At 34.2% G+C, this 26,241-nt stretch overlaps 3 protein-coding genes across 3 annotated transcripts; all 3 read left to right on the top strand.

Annotated features, from left to right (window-relative positions):
- Window positions 1–4,575: 4,575 nt before the first annotated feature.
- On the top strand, window positions 4,576–8,644 carry LOC142624455 (ADP-ribosylation factor-like protein 8a). The gene is made up of 6 exons (XM_075798024.1): window positions 4,576–4,828; window positions 5,754–5,835; window positions 5,932–5,964; window positions 6,102–6,223; window positions 8,003–8,164; window positions 8,345–8,644. The coding sequence occupies exons 1-6, from the start codon at window positions 4,791–4,793 to the stop codon at window positions 8,460–8,462; spliced, it is 555 nt and encodes a 184-aa protein (XP_075654139.1). The 5' UTR covers window positions 4,576–4,790; the 3' UTR covers window positions 8,463–8,644.
- Window positions 8,645–15,205: 6,561 nt separating this feature from the next.
- Window positions 15,206–21,171, top strand: LOC142624454 (pentatricopeptide repeat-containing protein At5g67570, chloroplastic). The gene is made up of 9 exons (XM_075798023.1): window positions 15,206–15,829; window positions 16,160–16,351; window positions 16,481–16,562; window positions 16,663–16,851; window positions 16,940–17,053; window positions 17,800–17,893; window positions 17,970–18,127; window positions 19,328–19,765; window positions 20,030–21,171. The coding sequence occupies exons 1-9, from the start codon at window positions 15,249–15,251 to the stop codon at window positions 20,891–20,893; spliced, it is 2,712 nt and encodes a 903-aa protein (XP_075654138.1). The 5' UTR covers window positions 15,206–15,248; the 3' UTR covers window positions 20,894–21,171.
- A 562-nt stretch (window positions 21,172–21,733) lies between these two features.
- LOC142623996 (uncharacterized) lies at window positions 21,734–22,688 on the top strand. Its single transcript, XM_075797488.1, has one exon. The coding sequence runs from the start codon at window positions 21,895–21,897 to the stop codon at window positions 22,384–22,386; it is 492 nt and encodes a 163-aa protein (XP_075653603.1). The 5' UTR covers window positions 21,734–21,894; the 3' UTR covers window positions 22,387–22,688.
- The last annotated feature ends 3,553 nt before the right edge of the window (window positions 22,689–26,241 follow it).

Raw genomic sequence — 26,241 nt, 5'->3', positions numbered from 1 at the left:
TAAACAAATATCTAAATAATTTAAACAACTTTCAAGTATATTTTCACTTAAAAATGTTAATAAAATGTAATAAAGCATAAACAAGCACAAATAAACATTTTGTTTATTAGTCCTTAGTGCGCATAAAGCATTTTAATATAAAAAAGAAATATTCTATTCAAAATAAAATCATAAATAGCATATTCACATGCAAAAGTACAATTCTTAAATCACAAACAAATTCAGCAATTAACACAGCTTCAATAATATTAATACATTGAAAGAGAGAGATGATAGTGAAAAAATCAAAATTTTGAATAATTAAAAAAATATAAAGAAAGTTAAATGCTATATAGTTTTTTTTTTAATTATGTTAAAAATATAAAATCTTTTGCCAATATTGGCATAATTAGTATGTATATATATTTTGTAGTACTCATATGAGGCGTACTTCATTAAAAAAGAAAAATTGTTTTGTACAACTCTTTTGTGCCACTATACATGTAGGAATACAATGTATATCAAGAAAAATAAAACTTAATCACTATCATTATCCCACCCTAAAGGACAAAAAATTGGTTTCGCCATTAATAGTCATACTTTGCCAAGCAAATCACAGCTCAAACTTATTTTCTCCAAATGACCAATGTGTTGGCGATAAAATCTATCATGTATTCAATATATGCATTTATCCTCTCACATAGGGTGAACCCACAAGTGTGAGACTCACCTCATGTGAGAGGATGAATACATGTGTCCTTGTGTTATACACATACATTCATGCAACCTATCCTTACTTTACGAACAAAAGTTCATCCACTACTCACCATTTTGTCCATGACCACAAATCCAATACCTTGTGAGTTATTCTCATGTTGCCACTTAGCCAACACAAATATACATGTACCAAACAAATTTGGATAGTCTCGGAGCAATGCTCAAGGACTACCTAAAAACCCTATATGTACTGCAATGAGGTAGGAGAGCCTATTGTTGTCTCAATAGTCAACACACTGTTACGTGCTTAGTCTTTATTTAATTATTTAAGATTTAATTCTTATTATTAGGAGTTGGGTAATCAAATAATGAATCTTGTAAAGTCATCTATTTATATGGTAATATGGTTTGATGTTGATTAATAAAGGAAGTTGAAAAATATTATTTTTGAATGCATATTCACTTAGGAGGTCTAGACTCCCTCAAAGTAGTCTATTTATTTACTTGTTGTGGATAAAGATTAGGTTTAAAAAAAAAAATTTAAATGTTAGTTTTATCTTGTAAAGTCATCTATTTATATTGTTTGATGTTGATTAATAGAGGAAACTGAAAAATATTATTATTGAATGAATATTTATGTAGGAAGTCTAGACACTCTCAAAGTAGTCTATTTATTCATTAGGAGGTCCTGATTCTCTCAAAACAACCAACAACCTCAATTGGGTCAATTGGATTTGTAAAACACACCTTGCTTAACTCATGATCTATCTCCCTCGTACCCATGATGTGCAGCTAGCATGATATAACATACAAGGGGCTACACAGTACGTACCCTTCCCCCTTGCAATTATTATTCATCTTTGTTGGTCAGTGGCGGCTCTAGGATTTTTTCCTAAGGGATCAGTAAAAAGATACATTTTAAGTAAAATATGAATCTAACAATTTAAATGGCTTTTTTATTACAAATTTGTCTATAGTACGCACTAGTAATAGAATAAAAAATGAACTATAGGTTCATTTGACATATTTTTTCTTAATATAATGAGCATGTTAATTGTTGTTGTTATGTGAATTTTAATTATTACTATTTGAAATACTTTTATTTATTAGTTTATGAAGATTATATGTTTACATTATACTATCAATGTAAGATTTATATTATAGATAATTATACCATACACATTTGCAAAAACTATAATATTGTACATATTTGTTTAGAAACAATGTAAATATTACAATGATAGTACAATATAAACTATGAATTTTCATTAGTTTATTTCAAATTTATTAAGATCTAAATGAGCTTTTTAAAACAATTTTAGATGAAAAGAAAATTTATTTTGTTGTTGGGCTTACTATTTCTCCCATATTTTAGATAAAATTGGATTGTTATTAGGCGTTTTTTTTTGTATTTAAAAAGTTCAAAATATTGTTAAGATGATCATAATTAAACTTATTTCAAGTGGGTTTTAAAAAAATTTTAGAGTCAAAGTGTTCAAATTTTTATTTAGGAGGGTCAAATAAAAAAAACAAATTATATATATATATATATATATATATATATATATATATATAAAATATTGCTAGCTCAGGGGTTCATTTGAACCCCTTGAACTATACATGGCGCTAACCATGTTTTCAGTAAAAAGAAATGTATTTAAATTTTAAAATAGTAAAATTCTTGAAATTACTTTTTTTTTTTGTGCATAAAATCCTGAAAATACTTGTTGTTATCAAAATACTTCACGGGGTAGGTACAATACTTTTTTTTTAATAGGAAATATTAAACAAGAAACAAAACTACACAGCCCAAGGACCAAGTTCAATACATAATCTATTACATTTGAGACTGGTAAAGTTATATAGTAAAAGTAAAGACATCGCCACAGACAGAGTGTTTAAAATAAGAAAAGATTGTTAGAGGTGAACTATCAATTTTGCTAGCTTGTCAGCACAGACATTTGCTTCCCTATAGCATTGTTTTAGCTAGGGGTGACAAAATTGGACACAACCCGCGAACTCGACACGACAAAACACGAAATTAGCAGGTTATAGGTTGAGGCTTAATAAGTTCATGTCATATTCAGGTTGACATGACGAACCCGTTTGATAAACAGGTTGGGTTAGGGTTCAACCTATAGAACCCGTCTGACCCGTTTAATTAAATCAAATTTTACCAATATACCATTCAAACTATAAGTATATAAACTTATTAGTTGTTATAGTTTATTTTCTTTGATGTATTGTGATTGATTATTTATGATATTGAGATATGATTTAGTTTTGAATGATTATTTATAATATAATTACTCATTAGTTCTGAATTTTATATTTAAAATATTTATTTGCTTGTTTTTCCATAAATGTTTTTCTTCATTTTGATAAAATTAGATAAACAGGTCGACACGACTAACCCGTTTAATAAATGAGTCGTGTTAGAGTTGAGGAATTTTGACCCGTTTAATAAACATGTCAGGTTAATGTTGACCCATATAGTCGAATACGTATGAGTTGACACGACACGAACCCGACACGCGAACACGAATTGCCACCCCTAGTTTTAGCTTCCACCTGAGAATTTGATTCAATAAGTTCATGCAGTCATGTGCATAATTAGCAAGATAGACAATATTGCTGTTTAGTACGTCAACAACTAATTTAGCTTTTGATGACAATTGACAAATATGCACAATTAATCTTATGCTGTTGAAAAAAAAAATCTTCACTATCTAAATTTAAATGATTTAAATTATCCTCATAGGCTAACCAAAAATATATTTAAAAAAATTCAAATAGGATGAAATAAGAAAAATAAGAATTATTCTGTGACCATAACTATTATATTACAATTTTTATCAAAACTCTAAAAAAAGACAGATCTTGAGCTATTTGCTTTTTACTCTCTCATAAATCCACAAGTTTTTATCCATTCTTCTCTCACTATCAAAATTGTGGTATGACGAAAACTGAACATTGTCTTTTAAGATTTTCTTTGGGAAAAAATATACGTTATAAAAGTACTCTAAAACCATATATTTTTTAGGTATTATATTATATCACGCATGAGATGGTCATGCGTAAAATGAGATGGTCATTTCACAAGTATAAGTGCTTATAGGGTGTAAAAGGTAAGGACCGGAGTTTAAGTTCTTAAGAATGAATTTCACACGCATATACACTTAAATTAAATTAAAATAAAATTTTATTTTGAAAAAAAAAAAATCACTAAAAAAAATCTGCTTATTACAGACACGAGCCGGCCGTGCCAGTTAAAACTTCCTGGACATCACATCACGCATGTAATACATGTATATGTACCACTGTAATCTCATTGTCGGATTGTCATAGTGTCTCCACAACTACTCCATTCAAGTGAAACTCACGCTCCAATAGCCATCGAGAACGTTGCACCGTCACTTAAAATTTAAACAATCTTATCGTCAATCATTGGTCCGTGCTTCCCACTGGCGCCGACTGACAATGCAGCACGCTATTATTTCCCCCAGCTCCCCGTACTTCTCTCACTTCCTATGGAATCTTCCTTTCTCTTCTTATTATTATTGGTTCGTGCCAACAAAACCTTGCATTTTTCTCGAAAGCCAAAATAAATCCACTCCTCATGGGCATGGGCTTTAAATTTATTCAACCATATTTGGACCGTCTTGATTATTCATTAACATATCAATTTTAGGGAACGTTATGATCCTACGGCCCAGATTTGTGGCTAGTAATTTCAAATAACAAAACGATGTCGTTTTCGGAATCCAATCATTGCCCATAGTAATAATAGTATTATTATTATTATTATTTCTGTGTGTAGCAGTAGTATTGTATTTCTCTTGGTAGAGTATAGACTATAGATAGAGTCGTAGTCATAGAGAGACAAAAATCCAGATTATATCAAATTTTGTTGCGTACGAATACGGTAAATACAGAACCGAAAGCAAGGGAGGGAAATCAATATTTCTCAAAAGCTCCATTGGATTTGGAGAGTCACAGTTTTTTTTCTCTTTCTCTCTCTCTCTCTCTCTCTCTTTTTTTTGGTTCTGTGGGGAAACAGAGATCATTGATAGATCTCTTTCTCTGATCATTCAATGGGTTTGTGGGAAGCTTTTCTCAATTGGCTCCGAAGGTTAGCTCTCTCTCTCTCTCTCTCTCTTTTGTATTGATATTGTTATTACTTCGTGGTTTGAAATTTGAATTAAATATTGATCAGAGTTTGGTTGATATATATATTTTTTCAATGAAGCGTATGGCTTTCTTTGTGTTGTGGAATGTAATCTAGTCTGCTCGGATTTTTTTTTTTTTGGACCTTCTTTACTCATTGGGGATCGAATTAATTAGATACTGAAATGGGTTGAACCTGGGTTTGTTGTTGTTGATCGCATTATGGTTAGTCTCAATCCGACATAGAATTTTGGGTTTATTGAATGACAGAATCGATACTGAGTAATGTAGAAACTGTGACTGAAGAAGAAGAAGAAGAAGTAAGCTTAACAATGTTAGGCCTTATGAACCATAATTCATATACATTTGATAAGATTGCGACCTGTGAGAATTTTGTTATGAGCTTGTTTTTCAAGCATAAAGGCCAGCCTAGTAGGACCAGAACTGGAAATGGGTACAAGGGTTCATCTAAAGTTACACAGATCCAGAATTCCACCAAGTTTGAGAAGGAATGACTACTTGTTGACAACAACATGTCATACATAGAGCGTAATAACAACAATTTTAACCCCAGTTGTGATTGCGCTATCCCTTCAAACTTGCAGAGCAATTGCCATATTTATACTGACTGATTAAAGATGTGCACACATCTTCCTACACTCGAGTATATGATACTCAACTCCTCCCAAATCACCCCATAGGAAATTCTTCAAATGGCTATTAATCTTTGTCGTGCAGTGTGTTTGGTTGTTACTTGAATCTGGTCATATCCTATGACAACAAAATTTTGAAATCTTTTATGTTTAGATGTTTGTTTTTATTTCTGACTGACCGTGATGGATCATTAGTTTAGAATGAATGAGCTTACTCTATTGTAAATGTGATTGCAGCCTTTTTTTCAAGCAGGAAATGGAACTATCTTTGATAGGTCTTCAGAATGCTGGAAAGACTTCACTTGTAAATGTTGTGGCAGTAAGTAAATTATAATATTAACCTTGAATCTATATTATTTTCCATTTGTCTCTTTGGGCAAATGCACTGAAAATTGGCTTGTTGTCTTGTTCCTAGACTGGTGGATATAGCGAAGACATGATCCCCACGGTGAGTCATCTTTTGAAAAGTCTTATGCCTGATTTTTATCTTTCCCAGTAGTGGATATCTTTTCTTTCAATGAAAAATTTCCACTTATTATTCGGGGATAAAATCTATTATTGATATTTCTATACTTCAATTTTCAGGTAGGATTCAATATGAAAAAGGTTACAAAAGGGAATGTCACAATAAAGTTGTGGGATCTTGGAGGTCAGCCTAGGTTCCGCAGTATGTGGGAGCGATACTGTCGTGCAGTTTCTGCTATTGTGTATGGAACCAACTTTCCCTCTTTTTTCATATGTTAGCAAAAGTGTCTACTGCATGGCACTTAGCAGCTTAACTTTAAGACTACATATATGCTAACCTTTTTTAGGTTTCAAAGACATACGTTATCCATGGGGCTTCCATGTCTCATACTATTACACTTATGCTTGGATTGGAAATTTATGCATTGTTTCTTGTGCAGTTGTCTACCATATATCATACAAATATATTTGGTAAATTTTAAATATATAGTAATGGCTATTCATTTTAGGTTGTCGAAATTGTATACCTTATTCATCTTCAAAGCTTTCTTTTACTTAATAGTGTGGAAGATACTATATTTAAGGTTCATAGTTTGTCCACTAAACACTTGTGATGATTTGAAGCTTAGTTTTACATGACCTAGGTTTGTTTGCCATCTTTCATTTAGCTTTCTAGCTTATATATAGCTTTATAAAGCCTCACTTTCTCTTGTGGTGTATGTTAATAATTCAAGAAATTCTGGAAGTTTAGTGAAATAGTTATTGGACCAAACTGTTTGAAGTTTAGAAATTATTGTTCAGCAAATTTTTTAGGGTCTGCTACATGTATTTTTTTTTTTCCTTCATTCTATTCCTCAACTAACATGTCCTGGTTGCTAGAGTCTGGAAAATACTTGAATTGGAAACTAAAATAATCTGGCAAAACTGCTTTCTTGGGAATTATGTGTTATATATGACCATGCATGCTTGTGCCCATTTATTTTTAGCAGTCTAGATAAGAAATTCTTGAGAATTTAAAAGTTATTGTGAAATAGATATTATACTGAATTATATAAAGTTTAGAAATTCGCTCCTCTTTGTTTTTAGTGTACATTTGAAGATTCTCAAAGTTAAGGCCAATGAGCTTTAGTTCAAATGGCACCTCCTTCCCTTGTATGATCAAGGTGGAGGGTGTCATCAGTTGAAGATCCATCAAGTTACAAGCCCCATTAAGTACAAGTGTAATTAAGAAAGAAAAAAGATTCTCAAAGTTTAGTGTGCATACACATATACATGCATTTCTGTACTTATACATTTGATGTAATGTTTGTCTTTTTTTTTTTTTTTGGCTGGGTGTCATTTGCTACCTGATGCTATTGTTACTGATTGAAATTGCTTGACTCTCTGTTTCTTGTTTATTTTAAGTTCACTATATTAAGCTGTCCTTGTCAATACTGTATCCTTTTTTTTTGTTAGTTTATTTTTGTCTATGTATGTCTTTGACAGAAACCTATGCTCGTTTACCTGATGAAAACTGAAAAGTTCAACTTGTGCATTACCTTGGCATCTCAAAATTGTTGTATGGGGAATTGTTCCTTCACCAATTTTGCTTTGTAGTAATGAGATTGACGTTCTGATTAGTGAAATATCTCATCAAATTCAAATACGCAATTAATTCTTTTAAGCATGAAATGGAACGTGTGTTTAGAGAATTCTGATGTTAAACTGGATTGTTTTTAATGGAGCTTCCTCCCCACATAAGAATAGTGTGGAGGGTGAGATTATGGATTTAAGACTCATTGGATGCTATGTAACTTACCAATCCATGTATATATACAGACATTATGCCTCTTGTGCTGTTTAATACAGTTGCATATATGACATTGCTTGTATAATCTAAACTTTTTGCTGTTAAATATTGAGGAATCTCTGGTCAAATAATGTATTATTTAATGCTTTGTTTATTAAGTAATGGTTCGTTAGCATCAATTCTTAGGTTTATGATGACTTAACAAGTTGTAATGACCTGATGCTTTCTGCAGTTATGTTGTTGATGCTGCTGATCCTGACAATGTGAAGATCTCAAGTAGTGAGCTTCATGATTTGTTGAGTAAACCCTCACTTAGTGGTATCCCATTGCTAGTGCTAGGGAACAAGATTGACAAACCAGGAGCTCTGTCTAAACAGGCTTTGACTGATCAAATGTAAGACTCTTTTCTTTTTTTCTTTTTTGTTAACTTTTGTGATGGAAATTTTCTCATGCGAAATTACAAAATTCCCAGTTATGGTGAATGTTGAGATGATTTAAGTACCATCTATTTTTCATTCAAGGAATATGAAAGAAATTATTCTTTTAATACTCAAAATTGATATGTGCTCTGCAGGGATCTCAAGTCAATTACTGATAGAGAAGTGTGTTGCTTCATGATCTCATGCAAGAACTCAACCAACATTGATATAGTTATTGATTGGCTTGTAAAGCATTCAAAATCAAAGAGCTGAGCGGCTTCTTCTGTTTTAGTTTGGATTTGTGTGATAATCTATGGAGGATACATATCTCTTTGGGGGGTGGGGGATGTCTAACTTGGTCGCTGATTGTTTTATTATTGTGTTCCTTTCTTTTGAGATGCCTATGTACTATATATTTCTTCCTATCTAATTGATGATTTCAGGTTGTTTTGATCGATCTCCCTCTCTTTCTCATCCACACATTTCAAATTTCATAAAAAAAAAAATTAAGAAAAAAAAATCTCAAGACATTTTATGTGGATACCTACCCATTTAAAAGGGAATCTACGTTCAGTATTCACTCCAAACTAAGAGTTGCTCGGAATTCAAATGTTCACAAGCATCAAGAATAAGCTATTTTGTAATGGGATCTTAAAATATTACTCCAAACCAAACTATTATTATGTGTCATGGATGTTGCTAAACTAGCGATATCTTATCAATAATAAGTGAGTTCTATACCTACGAATTTGCAGCCTTTTGAGTTAGGTTTGTGTTGATTTATTGATTGTTAAAAGTAGGAGTGTTTAGCCAAAGGTCTTGTAGCTGAATTAGCACCTCTCCGTGCACGAAATGCTTGACAGTCTAGGGGGAAAAGAGTTTGAACTGCAGTGTTTGCAATATATTTTAATTATCTTAAAAAAAAATTTTAAAAAAAAAGAGGAGTGTTCATTGGTCTGTGCGGTTGGGTTTGGAATGGTTTTTTGGGCTACCCTGCCAACCTTAATTTCTTAAAAACGCAAATTGTCTTCGCATCACCTATTGGTATTCTAGCAACATGCCAACATCGGTGGCAGTTTTCATCGATATGGTAGTTGGTGCCTGGTGGCCTCTTTCACATGAGAGAGAGAGAGAGAGAGATTTCAAACCTATTATTCATACAACAAATCAACAAATATGGGCTAATGTTGGGTTCACTTGGTTGAAGAAGAAGCATATTTGGGCTAATGTTGGGTTGATTAATTGAAGAAGTAGCAGATTTGGGTTGATTCATCCAAATCATTCGGGGTAGGGTTGTGTTGAAGTGTGTGTGTATCATTGGTCAGTGTGGTCTTTGTCATAATCTTAAATCTTCTGTTAACAGTGGTACTAGATGACATCGAAAAGCTCATATCTCCTTCAACTATCACCCCAAGTACCATTAACATCCTCCTTTAGTGGTTCGAGGGTGGTGAAATCCAATCGGTTCATCGGCGCCAAATCAGTTTTGTTCAATACAAGTTGAAATTGTGTATAAATAACAATTATACTTAAACAAGGTGAAATTTAAAAAAAGTTATACATACTCAAATAAATTTTAAAGTAATTAAAATAATCCAGGCACACACAAAATAAGTTTTGTTATGATATGAAGAATTGCTTAGCATGTTTAGCCCTCTATAATAGTAAAATGGTCATGCTAACGAGTACCCTTAGGATAATGGTTAACAATCTATTTTAGGAAAGTTTTGACACAATTTTTATGAGAAATGAAAAAAAAGCTATCACAACAGTATTATTTTTTTTCTTTTTTCATAATTTTTTAAAAAAAATGGATTGTTAACCATTACCCTAAAGGCATCCGTTAGCATTTTCCATAATAAAATTGTTGTGTCCATACTCTTTTTTAATAAATAGATAAAATATATAAATGGTTAGTTTGAAGAACACCTCAAAAAGAGTCCTCTAAACTCCAAAAAAAAATCTTATAAACATGTACCTTCACCAATCACCATAGCAATAAAATACACTTATTATACCATAAGTTATATGTACATACATTTTATATTAAAAAAAAAACTTATGTTTAGAATATGAAATAATAATATCCTAAAAAATATATACGATTTTTTTTTTTTAGTTAAAAAATTTATAAATTGTGTAATCGACATTTTTTGTAGTATATTTGTATGAAAATATTTCAACTTAACTGAATCATAATATTTTATTGATAATATAATTATTCATTTTGTTTAGGTATGTGAATGTCATTATATTCAACAATAAAATTATTAAAATGAATATGTGGGGAGTAAAAAGACCCCAGCGGGCATTTGGGCCTTTGGGCTCTAGTAAGGAGGGCTGATCTGTTCTTGAGTTAAGAATTTGTTAGTACTACAAATTAGCCCATACGCCGAGAGTCCGAGGACACATCCGAGGGTCAGTTTCTCCTCGGACAGACCCAAGAGAACACGGAGATTCGCTACGAAGGCCAAGGCAGAATTCCGGAAAGACTGTTGGTTAAGAGGGAGAAACCCTGAACCTTCTAGATACACCGATGTTAGAAAAATATCATGAGCAAAGGCTGCCACCTCCACATTAAAGCCTCTGCACCTACCTCCCTGGCCGCATTAATGGGGAAGTGACCCTTGAACAGTAGAACTGAAACTTCTGGTCACTATTCAAAGGCACTAAGAGAAGAAATATCTAGAGGGGAGGGAGTTTGAGCAACACGTGGATAAAACATCAGGAAAAGAAGTATTTAAGGGGGGTGAAGGCCAAAGAAAAAAAGGGGAGATCAGTCAGTAACCAAGAAAGAAATTAAGAATTGTAATCTTTAAGAAAAAAAGAGAAATAATACAGAAGTAGTCCTCGGCTAACGTCCGAGGAGGTCTATTTGCAATTATCATTCATTATTTACAAGTGTTTGCACACCATAGCCTGTTATCAAATTCTCAGTACTTCTAATCTAGATTTCAAGCCTACACTCTATAAATTTCATTGTTTAAGGCTCATTGGGCCTGAGCCCATAATAGTCTTTGGGTCCAGGTGCAATTGTGCACTTACAGAATATTTTTAGTTACATGTTTTATTATTACATTAAATATCACTATTTTCATTTTTTTTATTGTACTTTAAATTTTTTTTGATATATTGAGATTTTCTATTATTTGAATGATTAAATTTTCTTATCATACGTTACATGCTTGTATGTATATTATATTTTTAAAGTATGAAAATTGAAATATAATAAAAGAGACAACTCAACATATATAGCCGTTCTTTTATTCTTGATTTTTTTTTCATTGAATAATATCTTAATTAGTTACATGTGTCTATGTAGATTATTTTCCTTTTCATTTCCTTTTTTATACCACTTTCTAAAAATACTTTTTAAAATTTTGAACCAAATAAAACACATACATATTCAGTGATATCTCGAATATTATTAATTATGATCGCTATCGCTCCATGACTTTATAACAATAGATTTTAGTCTTAAACTGTGTTAAAAAACTTCATAATTTTCGAAGGAATTCAATAAGTATTTTATTGAAAAATAAGTAATTATGAAGTGTGTATGTGTGTGTGTGTGTCAATGGGCCCAGGAATACGTATTGGGCTAGAGGCTCAATCCGAGGACACTGAATGGTCCGAGGATATGAGAATATTAACCTTAAGAGGCAGTACTGATGGATAAAGAAGCGAGGTCTAATCAAGGTTATCTAAGAAGGTGGTCCGAGGAAGAGTATGTCCTCGGCTATGTAAAGCCAAGGTAGGAAAGGGTTGTCTGGCGTCCAAAAGCGATATTCTAGGAAATCCTATAAGTAAGGGTAGACATGGTGGATGTACAAGATAAGAAAAAGGGTTATGAAATATCTAAGATAAAGTTGTTACCACCGCATTGAATGCTCTGTAGTTATCTCTCTGGCCGCATTAATGGGGAAGTGATGTCTGAGCATTAGGGTTCAGCCTTACAGTTGCCTCTAAAGATTTCAGAGATGGGTAGATGTGACAAGTATCTAAACTAATAATTTGATCCATACGTGGAAGAGGGGGAGAAGAGGGAGGATGATATAAAAGGAGGAGGGAACATTCAGGAAAGGAGATCGGAGAAGAAAGGGAGAAAACATTGTACACGTTAGCATCCATAATTGTAATCTGTCTTTGAAAGAGTGAAAGATAATATCAATCATCCTCGTCTTGAGTCCGAGGATAATTTCTGTTACATAAACAATCCAATGTGCATGATGTTGCAATTTAGCCCATCATTTTTGTTATTTAACATCACTAGAACCTAGATTTCAAACCCACTATCTACAAATTTCATTGTATTAAGCTTTTTGGGCCTATCCCATTCTTACTTTTGGATTTTGGTGCAAATTGTAACCTTACAATATATATTAAAAATTCCTTTCAACCTTTTTGTTTTTCTTGATATTAGGATGCGGTGTTTAGTATTTTACTAAACTATTTTATTCTTTGACCATGAGACAAATTGAAAAGTGAAATCTCCATGGCCATACTATGGTGGAGGATGAAACTTGACACTTTCGAATTTATAGCAAATTCTCTTTAAATCTGCCACTCAATCATTGAACTGATGTTAGGCCATTTTTTGCTAAATAATACTTAAAAAAAAAAAAACTATTATACCAAACAGGTTCTTATAAAAAATTTATCTAGTAAAATAGTTTTCTTATATCTCGATTTTTTTTTTGAAAAGCAAGACCTTTACAAATATATACTAAAATTCATTTATATAATATCCAAAAATTGAATCGCAGTATTTATTATTAATACGCTCATGTTAAACCACATCAGCATAACATTTCAGTTCATTTTGGTCCCCTTTGGTCCAGAGTGGTCCATTTGGAAAATATGGTCCATTTTGGTCTAGTTTAGTCCAATTTGGTCCATTGTGTCTACTTAGTTTATTTCGGTCCACTTAAGTCTATTCATTTTATTTCAGTCTATTTTCAGTCCATTCTATCCATTTTGGTTCTGTCCAATCCATTTGGCTTATTTTCGGTCCACTTTGGTTAATTTTTGTCGACTTTGGTAATAGTTTGGGATGAGAGGTTTTTGTAGAACAAGGAGTTGCTTTATTGAATATTATGTCATATTCTTAAAGTAAAGTGGTAAATTCTTGATAAAATTACATTTTTCTTATATTATTAAAGTTTTATATTTTTTTGTAATATAAATGATGAATTTACTTATATTTTCTTATTCTTTAGGTTGTTTAAGATGTATAGATGATAAACTGTTCGTAAGAAGTACTATAAAAGTATAAATAAATTCTAACTACATATTACATTATTTACTAAATATTTTGCCTTATATAATAATTTAATATAAAAGGTCTGGTTCATGTATAACCTCAGGGCATATATTAATAATTCATTTTAGGAAAAAATTTATTGGGAATTGAAAAAACTGTCAAAATGGCAGCTTTTTCAATTCGTAATAAAAAATTTCTTAAAATGATTTACTAACATATGCCTTGAGGGTATACATTAGTAAAACCATAATATAAAATGCATTATATTTCCTTGAAATGCATTGTGAGTTCAATCTCCGCCTACATCGAAAGCCGATTGGTGTTTTGGTCTGATGATAAAGAACTATCATCAGGATATCATAAGTTGAAACTCTCTCTAAAAAAAATTAACTTAAAAAATTTAAAACATTTTCAAATAATATATATATATATATATATATAGAATTGTACGGGAGTCTCCCCCCTTCAAGCCCACTTACTCAGAGGCCCATGAAGATAATGACATGTGTGAAAATCTTACACTGATTACGTGTAAAAACACTCACGGCACGACATTTAATGAGGCGAGGGTGAAGGCTTGCTGCCTCCGACAGGTATATCTTCCGAGCACGTTGAACTCGGAATGCATAGCATCACCTAGGGGATGCCGCTGCCGAGCATAGACCTGCTGGCGGAGCTGGTTCCAACGCCACTATCACCTTCTCCCACTCATCACCAAACATCCACTTAAGTGAAATGGTTTGGACTTTCCTTCTGTTGCCTAGGGAATGTCCCTGCCGAGCATCAAGTCTAGCGGTGGAGCTAGTTCCAATGCCACTGTCACCTTCCCCCACTCCCAAATAAACATCCACTTAGGGGAGATAATATTGGACCTCTCCTTCCACCCACCAGGAAAATGATCATGGTCATTCCATTAACTTTGGTTATAAATATGCAAGGAATATTCAGTTAAAGTGGTTGGCAATTCTGGAGAGCAGAGACTAAGGAGAGGAAGTCAACATCTTGGAAAGAGGGGAAGAGTGGTCCTAAGAGCACAGGGGACTTGGGTAGATGGGCTGCCGAGCATAGTATCCCCCATTGTAGGAAATCCAAAAGCCCGTAACACAAATAGATTGTGAGTCCAAATTCCTTCTAGGCCCAATAGCCATATTTGGGCATGCACAAGAATCATTCAAACAATAAATATAAATAATTTAATTTAGAAAATCTAATATACTTTATTATAAAAAAATAATCATACTATTAAAGGATTTGGCTTACACTAAAAGCGTATGTTTGGCATGATTAATTTTGCTAACTTATTTTACTATTCAGCTTATTTTTTCTATTATTCATTGCCTCACTGCAATTTTTGGTACTATTCAATTATTCATGGGTCACACTGTACTATTTCAGCTAACTAATACCTTTATCTACAGTACTTTTAGCAAAATAAACGGATCCCAAATAGATCCTAAGTGAATGTTTGGCAAAAATAATTTTTGCCAACTTATTTTATTATTCAACCTATTTTTGCTACTATTTATGAATTTTACTACACTTTTTACTACTATTAATAGATTTTATTATATACTATTTCAGCTAACTTTTACCTTTATTTATTATATTTTCAGTAAAAAAAACTCTCAAAAATCTCGTGCAATGCAGCAAAACTTTCCCTAAATCTTATTACTGATTTTATTTTTCACTTAAAAAAAATCATCAAAATTTTCAACAATGCCTCTTTACAAATACGTCCCGCAATTCTCTTATCTTTTTCTCATAGACGCTCTTGCTGTCTTAGTACCACTTCCACCATGGAAGCTGTACATGGTTCCCCTTCACTTCCCACTCCCAAATTCGAACCAGACACCGACAAAATCAAACGCAAGCTCATCCAGCAGGGCGTCCACCCAACTCCCAAAATCGTTCACATCCTCCGCAAGAAACAAATCCAAAAACACAACCGCAAATTGAACCGCCTCTCCAAACAATCCCAAACCCCACCACTCTCTGAGTCAGAGAAGCAGGCCCTGGAAGAAGAAACCCACTTCCAAACCATCAAACACGAGTACAAGGAATTCACCAAGGCGATAAAGGCAGAGACACGTGAGAGCACCGTGGCTTTGATGGTGGGGAAGCCATGGGAGAGGCTGGAAAGAGTTGGGCTCAGAGAGGTTTCCAGTGAGAGTACTGAGTACAGTGGAGGGAAGCTCAAGAAGGAGAAGCTGCGTGAATTGAGAGAAATGTTTGAGGAGCGAAAGCTCGTGGAGTTACAGTGGGTTTTGGATGATGATATTCTAATCAAAGAAGAGTGGTTGGATGGTGAAAACAGAGTGTGGAACCCAGCAAACCGGCGGCGCAATGAGGCCGAGGTCATTCGGTTTCTTGTTGAAAGGTTTGTGTTTCAATCTTTGTTTTTGATATAAATTGGTGGTATGGAAGTTTATGCAATTTGGGTTTTGTTTAATTTTTTATTTAATTTTGGCCAAAGATGATCACTTTTAAGTTTGTTAGGGACTAAAAGCGATTACTTTTGATAAATTACCGATAAGAACTTTTGCTCTAATACCATGATAAACTGTTAGGAAACGGTAAATTTGATCATTTAATCTAACAACCTTAAACTTTAGGGACTAAAATTACTCAATGGCTAAAGTTTAGGGACCAACCGTGTACTTTGCTTTTTTGTTTTGGTCTATGAGGGTAATGAGGGCTTGTGGTGTAGGCTAAGTGCTAGGGAGATTACTATGAGGGACTGGAAGTTTTCGAGAATGATGAAGCAATCAGGATTGCAGTTCACTGAGAAACAGTTGCTTAAGATTGTTGGAGGTCTTGGGAATAAGGGTCAATGGAAGCAAGCTTTGTCTGCTGTGGAATGGGTGTACAATGATAAGGAACATAAACGCTATAAGAGCAGGTAATTTGTGTTGGGTTTTAACTTTTAATGCTTTCATGAATGAAGAATTATAACTGTTTGAATTGGTGAGGACAAATTAGTTGAGCTCTCAAGTTTTTGTCCTATGAAGAAATTTGACTCTTTTTGTAGGTTTGTTTACACGAAACTCTTGGCAGTTCTTGGGAAGGCAAGGAGGCCCCAAGAAGCTCTTCGCGTTTTCAAGCTCATGCGTGTAATAGTCAACTAAATATGTTCTGTTTGTACATGGAGTTTTCTTTTTGAATGTTTATATCATGTTACTTGATGAATTCTTACTCTTAAAAGTGATTCAGGGAGATTGCCATTTATATCCTGATATGGCTGCATACCACAGCATTGCTGTGACTCTTGGTCAAGCGGGTCATGTGAAAGAGCTGATTAGCATTATCGAATGCATGAGACAGAAACCTTCTAAGAAAATAAAAAATGCACGGAGGAACTGGGACCCAATGCTTGAACCTGATGTTGTTATATATAATGCGGTAAGAGGGCATAATTATTTAGATGGCTCAAAATTCCTGACATACATTAATGATAACATAACTCCATCTTTTTTGATTTGATTCCTAGGTCTTGAATGGTTGTGTTTCATCGCACCAGTGGAAGGGCATGTCTTGGGTTTTTGAGCAGTTGAGAAAGAGTGGTCTCAAGCCTGATGGAGCAAGCTATGGACTTGCAATGGAGGTAATAATGAATCATGGCATATTGGCATAGAATATTTCAAGCATGGTCTTTGTTGGTTGGGAACCTAACAGCCTAAGTTACTAGAGCAACACGATATGGTCTTTGAGGTGGAAAGCATAAGAAGAAAAATAAACACCATAAGTGTCTTATATTTGAATATTTTCTTGCTATAAGCTTTTGTCAGATGTGGCGCTAGTAAGTGATATCAAACCCTCACCAATAAACTCTAGCTCAATTCGCACCTTCTTCCCTTGTAATAGCAAGGTGGAGGGTGAGGTTGTGAGTTCAAAACCAATCAAGCTCGTGTGTAACTTACTAATGAAAGATAAAATGAACCCTTTACTTTTGTATATTTTTGGTTGAGTAGTCAAAATACAATTTAGTATTTGGATATAAGTTGGGTGATGGAAATGTGTTAGTATGATATATGAAGTGATCTGTTACATATTATAATAGATCTCATGGGTATTACTTGTCAAAAAAATAAATAATCTGGTGGGTATTGATTTGTAATGTAATAATGCTATTGCACCTGTGCAGTTGTGAGATATGTTTTTGGCTGAGTAGTCAAAATACCATTTATCAGTATATGATGAATTGGTGTTTTATTTTTTCCATAAACATAATCAGAAGTTAGGGTTTGTGTTCCAAGTCATCTAACTAGGAAAAAGTAATTCACATGCCAGATGTTGTTTATCCTCAATTCATATTTGTATTCAAGCCTTACAGGAGCTGCTTATTGAAAGGTAATGCTGCAATCCGGAAAGTATGACCTTGTCCATGAGTACTTCAGAAAGATGAAGAAAAGTGGGGAAGCTCCAAGGGCGCTTACTTACAAAGGTGATTTTAGCCGTCCCTTTTCTGTGATTGGTTTTGTTGTGTGGTCGCTAATGCATCTTTGATGTCTGACTTCCAGTTCTTGTTAGAGCTTTTTGGGAGGAAGGTAAAGTAGATGAAGCAGTGGAGGCAGTCAGGGGTATGGAACAAAGGGGAGTGGTTGGAGTAGCCAGTGTTTATTATGAGCTAGCTTGCTGCCTTTGCAACAATGGGAGGTGGCAAGACGCTTTGGTAGAGGTTAGTGTCTGAGTCTGTGGACTTTTGGATCTGTGGTGACTGGATGTAATTTGTTCTGTTTTAATAATGTCTTACCCGTCTATAGATATAACTTATTTGACTATAATTTTGCATAGTTTTAATGAGCCTGACTTTTTCTTCTTCATTTGATTTCTACCATGATCAATTTGAAGACTATTTGTGTAAGATAAGGTAGAATCAAGGGAGCATTTATTTAAATTGTGTTCCTATGCATTTGGTAGAGTTGGTTTATCGCTATAACATTTTCATGTTAATTCGTATTTATATATCAATCCTCACATGTTCCTTTGAAGTTTGTGTGCCACATTTTGATTAGTGTTTTCACTAGATTCTCCTTTTGAAATAATTTTCTTCTTCCCTTGTTAATTTGCTATGAGATTGGGAAAAGGAGAAATTTTTCATATTACTTATCCTTTTGCAAATCACGATGAAAGCTCTAGCACTCGACACCACAGTTAAAGTAATAAATACTATAATTATTCACACTTCTTGTGAGAAGATACAAAAAGAAATTTGTACCTTCTTACAACTTACAAGTTCTTTATGTGGGGCATTGGATATGGGAAGCGTGTAATAGATCAATGCATTTAAAAACTGACTTGTTATTTAAAGATCTTTGTAATAGTATGATAAAGAGAGATTCATTTGGAAAGTGGAAGAGACTTTTTTTATATGATAATCAAAGGGAGTGCAACAGCTGCAGTAATTCTTTTTTTTTTTTTTAAATAATTTTTTAAAAAAAAAAAGCTACAGTAATTTTGTGGAAAAGCCCGGCTCTCTGCTTTCATTCCTCAATCCACTCTTTCGTTCCTTCATATACCTCCCCACCAATAGATATAGACAAATAGGAATAACTGAACCACGTCTACAAAATGCAAGTACCATGCAGCTGCTTCAAAGCCAATGTAATGCTCCTTTGTCAAATGACCAAGATATTGGCAAATACCACATGTGATCAAGAAAAGAGCACCTATAATCATATGAAAACCACTACCTGTGTCTGATGGATGACATACATTGATGTTTAGATGTTTCTTACTTATGCTGGATCTTGATAAATGTTGCAGTATTTCTCAAAAGCTGGATTGCTTGGCATCTCTGCTTCTAGGATGAAATAATGATTTTCTTCTACGTTTTGATAGACCAGAGAGTTCATTCTTTGTTGAAAAATGCATGCAGGTTGATAAGATGAGAAAACTCCCTCTTACTAAACCATTGGAGTTTACCTTCACCGGCATGATAATGTCTTCCATGGATGGTGGGCATATTGCTGATTGCATCTCTATATTTGAACACATGAAAGACCATTGTGCACCTAACATAGGGACCATAAATTCCATGCTGAAAGTTTATGGTCGGAGTGATATGTTTTCTAAAGCAAAAGAGTTGTTTGAAGATGTTAAGAGAGCTAAGTCTGATTCTTGCACTTCCCTAAATGGTGTTGAAACTGTGCTTATCCCGGATAAGTACACATATAGCTCAATGCTTGTGGCATCAGCTAGTTCACTGCAATGGGAATACTTCGAGTATGTGTACAGGGAGATGACTCTCTCTGGGTACCAGCTGGATTTAAGTAAACATGCATCACTACTTGTGGAAGCATCAAGAGCTGGGAAGGTACCTGTATAAATTTTTTTTTTTTGGTTCAATTTTTCTTTCTTCTTCTTTAAATTGCTGAAGGTATTAAACTGTTGTACCATGATGCATTGTATTAGAACTCTTAGTTCTTGATAAAACTCATATCACCTAGATAGTTATCACTTGTCATACTATAGTAACTAATTTTTCTTCTTTTTAATGTTATTAGTTTTATGCTTTTATTATATGAGCTCAGTTGTGGGTGGATAATCAAATAATTCAGCATCTATCTTCACACTGCAGTGGTATCTACTTGAGCATGCATTTGAGACTATTTTGGAAGCTGGAGAAGTTCCTCCTCCTTTGTTCTTCAATGAAATGATAGTTCAAGCTACAGCTCAACATAATTATGAGAAAGCTGCCACCCTGGTGAACACCATGGCTTATGCCCCATTTCAAGTCAGTGAAGAGCAGTGGACAGACCTTTTTGAAAAAAATAGACAAAGGATTAGTGAGGATAGTATAGTGAAACTGTTGGACGCTCTTGGTAATTGTGAGGTAGCATCAGAGGCCACTTTCTTAAACTTGTTAAGATCATTGCACTCTCTCTATGGTTCTGCCACATCGAGAGACTTCTCAAGTTCCATTGCATTGAGCAATGAAGCCTCGGAGAAATCATCCTTGGATGGCAGTAATGGAGGAATTGATAAAAATATTGGAGCAAATATCCCAAACTATTCTGTAAGAATGATGCATGAAAACCTTAACCCTGGTGAGGACCCTCTTGTCAAAGATAGTGATTGCACATTAGACACGCTACCTGTTAATCATACTAGCACCAACAAAGAAGTTGATACTGATTCAGAGACACTCACTTTGTCACCAAATCAAGATTGTGGCACCGATGGAGAAACAAACCTTTGCATCAGAGGGAATGGTTTTGCTGATGTGATAGCAACTGGTACAGAACAACTGGCTAACAAGCTTGCAACTTATATGTTAAATGAAAACTCAGATGATATTGATGAGTTGGAACTTGACACACTAACAATTGGAGATGATTCTCATGAATCTAACATGCCCACGGCACGTGAAATACTGGAAGCTTGGAAGGAAAGCAGGAAGAAAGATGGGATATTGTTCCCCTTTCAGCTTGGTCAGAAATGAGGGCAGGGTGCATCATTTCAGCCGTATCACTTTAAAGGAGCTATTGTTTGGTTATTATAGGTCAATTCAGCTGATTTTGTGTTAATATGTTTGTATATACTTTTATTAAGTAAATTTAGAAGCCATCATCTATGCTAATGGTTTCTGGCCAGCTCTTAATGGCTTGTAAAAGTAGCAGAAAGCCGTAGCTTAATTTAACTCAAAATTTCCGGATTTTATTTATTTGGGTGTATATTTTTAACCATGACTCTGTTTGGAGCAGTTTCTACAAGAGAAAATTAAGAAAAGAAAAGGAAGAGAAAAAAACAATATTTTTTTTTTTTGGGGGGGGGGGGGGGGGGGTGTGGGGCTATTCAATTGTGTAAAAGTTCTCTTTCTCGCATCCAATGAAACTTTCACTCCAAATGGATTCCAAATGGAACTTTTGGAATATAAAATTTATCTAGTTTAAATTTTCATGCTAAAGTTTTCAATTGCTAGAACTTATTTATTTATTTGTCCAACTTATTTAATTTATGCACAACTTTTTCAATATTTATTTTTTCTAATTTCATTTGTATTTTTGTCCAAACTTAATTTTCTAGTCCAATAAACTCTTCCAAATAAGTACTAATAATTACTTTTAAAAAAAGATAACGATACCTTTTATAGTTTCTATTTTTAATTAAGTTGAATAACCTTCCCAAAAAAAAAAGTTGAATAAGATTACTTGCCGAAATTATTATTTAGAAAAAAAAAAGAAAAGAAAAAAAAAAACGACATCGTTTGGGCAAGTTTTGTTGACTTGTAAATGAAATTCCTAAGTTGCCCTCATCTTTCTCGAATTCTCATCCACACCACAGCCCCAAAACCCCAATTCTCGTTTCATTTGTCCACAGTGCATGTATTTAGTTTAGAGCTGAATGAACAAGAACACACAGAATCAACAACAACCTCTTTAATCTTAAACCCCTTCGAGAAACCCTATTCTTATTAAAAACAAAAAAAAGTTCTCCATAACCATGAGAATCCCCACCAAGTCCCTAACCAGTCTCTTCACTCTCACTGGCAAACCACTCGCTCGGACTCTCTGCACGGCCGCCGAGACTCGCACCCAGAAGCTCGAGCGAATCGCCGACGAGATCCGAGACCTCACCAAGCTCGAACGCTACGACTACTCCGTCCTCTGGAGGCACAAGATGGGCCTCAACAAGTACGGCCCAGCAGTGTCCGGGCTCGGCCCATCCTCAGCTTCCGGATCCGGAGCCGGGTCGGGCGTGGAGGCCAAAGCCGCGGAGAAGAGCGCGTTCGATTTGAAGCTGGAGAAGTACGACGCGGCGGCGAAGATCAAAATCATAAAGGAGGTGAGAACTTTCACGGATTTGGGGTTGAAGGAGGCCAAGGAATTGGTCGAGAAAGTCCCTGTGGTGTTGAAGAAAGGTCTCACCAAAGAAGAGGCTGATCCCATTCTCGCTAAGCTCAAGGACTTGGGTGCCACTGTGGTATTGGAATAAAGTTTGATTTTTGTTTTTGTTTTTATGTTTAAATGTAGAATAATGGTTGTTCTTAGATTGATGAGAAATGAGAAATTATGGGGTTTTTTTTGTTTTTAAAAGTGGGGGTTTATGTTACTGAGGGGGCTTGAAAGCCGAATCTGGGTGAGTTTGTGATCCCAGTTTTACTAATGAGAGAAGTTTCTGTTCAAATTTGTGTTCTTGTTGTCTGAAACTGTATTTTTTTTTATAGGAGTCTGAAACTGTATTCTTAGTACTGCAGAATTGCAGATATTATAATCTGATTTAGGCTTATTCTTCCATTGTATAATCTTTTTCCTAGTTAAGATTTTATTTTTTGGAAGCATATTTTGTATTTAGTAGGACCATTTTGGAACTTGCTTTTGTTGAATGTAGTGGTTTTTTTTTTTTGGCTGAAGAATGTATTGGTATATATAAGGATTTGGTTGTAATAATGATATATAAGTTTGAAGAGTATATCATTTGGATGATCATCCAAATTGATTAAGTGAAAATTAAGGTTCAGGTCTTTCAATGGATCGAGTAGACTTTCTGCCTCTCTCAATTCCTTTTCGGATCTTGTTCGTTCAATCGAAAGACTCTTGATTTCTATTCTTATTCTTTTTTTTTTTGAGAAGATTTCTATTCTTATTCGATTCCTCTCAATTGATCGAAAAATGTGAATAACAGTTTTCTGTAGAATTTTTTGGTAACTTACCTGAACTTTTTTTTTGTAGTGCCCTGTTGCTCGCGGGTTCAATCCCCCGCACTTACCAAGCAAAAAAAAAAAAAAAGTTTTTATACTTTGTAGACGATTTATGAAATGTTGTGACTCTCCATGGGTGCCAATTGAAGGGAATAACCCTGTGGTTATAAATAGTAGTTCATGTTCACTTCATAATTATTTTTTTTTTTTTTTTCTCTCAAATAGTTTCTAAGAAATAAAAGAAATTTTGTGGGTATTCTATGGACAAATTTGTGACAATCTTTTTGCAACAACAATATGGGGTCAAATATAGTCTAAGGATAACAATTTTATACTTTCAAATTTTCTATTTGTTTGTTCTGTTAATTTTGTTCTTTCTTGGTTACTCCTTGTATTATTCTCAACAGTTTTCATTTACTGTACATGTTTTTGTATTATACTCTGATCAACAAGGAGAAGAGTGAGAAAATAAAAGGCTATGCAAATAAAAGATTAAATAAAAGGCTATAAACTAAATGTCCTTCTCAAAAAAAAAAAAAAAAAAACCTTAAATGTCCAAACTTCCAATGTGGCAAAGAAATTCTGGACTATGATTTTCTCCCTTCAAATCTTTGTAAATATTGTCTATTTCATGTTTTTTTTTTTTCCTAGCGTAAATTATAAATGATGTGACAATATGTACTATGGGGTGAAATGATTAAAATATGCATTTGGGCTTTGGGCCTAATTTGGTGGTACAAGCCTGTCCGAGCAGAGCCTTCGAAGCCCATAAGTCGACTCGTGCTAGATAGATTGGTGAGGTCACCCGAGGAGAGGCGTCTCCTCGGCCAAGTTAGCTAAAGACCGTATGACGTGTCATCATGCATTGGGAGAGAATTCTGGAAGGTCTGGTGGGTAAAGATGTGTTCCATATAGTTGTGGAGAGAAGTAACGTATGAGAAATATTAACGAAAAAAGCTGCTACCACCGCATTAAAAACCCTGTACCTACCTCTCTGGCCGCATTAATTGAAAAATGACCTCTGAATAGTAAGATTCAGCCTTTCAACTATTATTTGAAGACTAGAAGAGGGCGGTGGATGTGATAAGTATCCCAATTGATAATTTGTGCTACACGTGGAAGATAAAGAGAAGAAGAAGGAGTGATATAAAATGAAAAGAAGTAGGAAAGAGGGGGGGACTTTTTCTGCTTCTTGATTAATATACTTCATTAAAAAGAGAGAAAAGCAATCCCAATTATCCTCGGCTTGTGTCCGAGGAGAATTTCTGTTACTCTTATATTCTAATTGCGTAGTTGCAGTAATCTAGCCTGTTTGTTTGTTATCCAATATCCATGAACCTAGGTTTCAAGCCCACGCTCTACAAATTTTATTGTATAAGGCTCTTTGGGCCTCGGTTCATCTAGTGGTTGGACCGGGTACGAATTGTGCACTTACATGTACATTTCTAAATTTGTAAAATTTATTCTAATAATGAAATAAACAAAATGGAAAATACTTGAAATGTAGTGGTTGGATTGGAGACTTGGAGTATGGAGTTCAACAATTTATCATTGGCACAACAAAAAAATGGAAATCGTCACTCACCCCTCATTCTCTCTTACAATTGTCTTTTGTCTTTGAGGGAAGAGAGAGAGGGAGGGGGGGGGGGGGTGTTGAGGATAGGAGACATGTTTGGAACATTACTTTTAAAGTGATTATTGCTCCCAGTCAAAATGGTTTGTCGTTGGCCTACAAAACAATTCACCTCCACGACAGAGCAAAGTTATCAAATTGTTGACAACAATTTTGAATTTTCTTGTTTAGAGTTCTCTTAAGAAATGTCCTTAACTTATAGACAATGAAGAGTTTTAGTGGAAAAATCACGACTCTTAATTATTAATAATGAAGAGTTTTAGTGGAAAGATCACGGCCCTTAATTTGAAAAGGCTTTCTAAAAAAATATATAATTTTCTTCTCTCTTAATTTGAAAAGACATATTTCTAAAAAATCTATAATTTTCTAAAAGAATACTGTGGGAGGGGTAAGATCCGAGTACAGAATATAGCCCGTGGGCCCAGTCCGAGGAGGTAAAAGAGCTCATCCCCACATTAGTCCTAAACCAACACGTAAATGAGAACCCAAGAATAAGGTACAAAGAGGCCGACCTCCTGAGGGTCAAGCCGAGGAGCGAGCGCTCCTTGGGAGGCGTAAGGTAGGCCATTTGTACTAGAAAACAGAATGCAGAAGAAAACAGTAGAGACATGCAAGCAAAAAAAAAAAAGGAACACATCCAGATAAAGTAATCATCACCTCTGCATCCAATGCACTGTACGAGTTCAATTGGCCACACTGATGGAGGAATGACTCCTGAACAGTATCTTCACAGCTTGCAGCACATTCTATCACCTCTAGCAAAACCTTGATGGGACAAGCATCTAGAGGAAGGTCCGTGACTGTACAAGTGGAGGGATATGATGCAATTTAGTTAGTTATATAAAGAAATGAAACCTCTCCAGAATGGAGGAGAAAAAAGAGAAAAGAAAAACATACTTTGTGCAACATTATCTTGTAACTGAGATTGAATATTATATGAACAATTCCTCCTTGGCCTTACCCGAGGAAGTATTAATCCCAAATTCGGCCTTTATTTAAGAATCACTTGATGTTTTTCCTTCATTAATTTAGTAGCTAAACTATACAAGCAAACCAAGGTTCACCCTGCAAACCCTTCCTTTAACAAATTAATTGTATTGAGCCATTATATTCAAACACCCTATTCTTATTAGGCTTGGCTGGTTTCGAGTCCTTACAAATATGATTTTTTTTTTTTTTTAGATTGTACTTTGTCAATTCAAAATATTTTTAAAACATATTATTTTCTCTAGCAAAAATAACTTTAACGGGTTATGATCTTATTTTATTTCAATATAATAAAGTCACCATTCATCTCTTGAACACATAATCACATGTGAAATGCTTTTATTATATAGTATTTGATTTAACTTAAACATGCATATAATATGTAATTTTATTGTGAATTTTTTGGTGATAATAAACAAGAGGAGACTTGGAGTATGGAGTTCAACCATTTATCGTTGGCACACAAAAAAAATGGAAATTGTCACTCTCCCCTCATTCTCTCTTACTATTATCTTTTGTCTTTGAGAGA

The sequence above is a fragment of the Castanea sativa genome, chromosome 2 (genome assembly GCF_040712315.1).
Source record: "Castanea sativa cultivar Marrone di Chiusa Pesio chromosome 2, ASM4071231v1".
Lineage (NCBI taxonomy): Eukaryota > Viridiplantae > Streptophyta > Magnoliopsida > Fagales > Fagaceae > Castanea > Castanea sativa.
The sequence above is the reverse complement of the archived record's forward strand: the minus strand, read 5'-3'. Positions and strand labels throughout refer to the sequence as shown.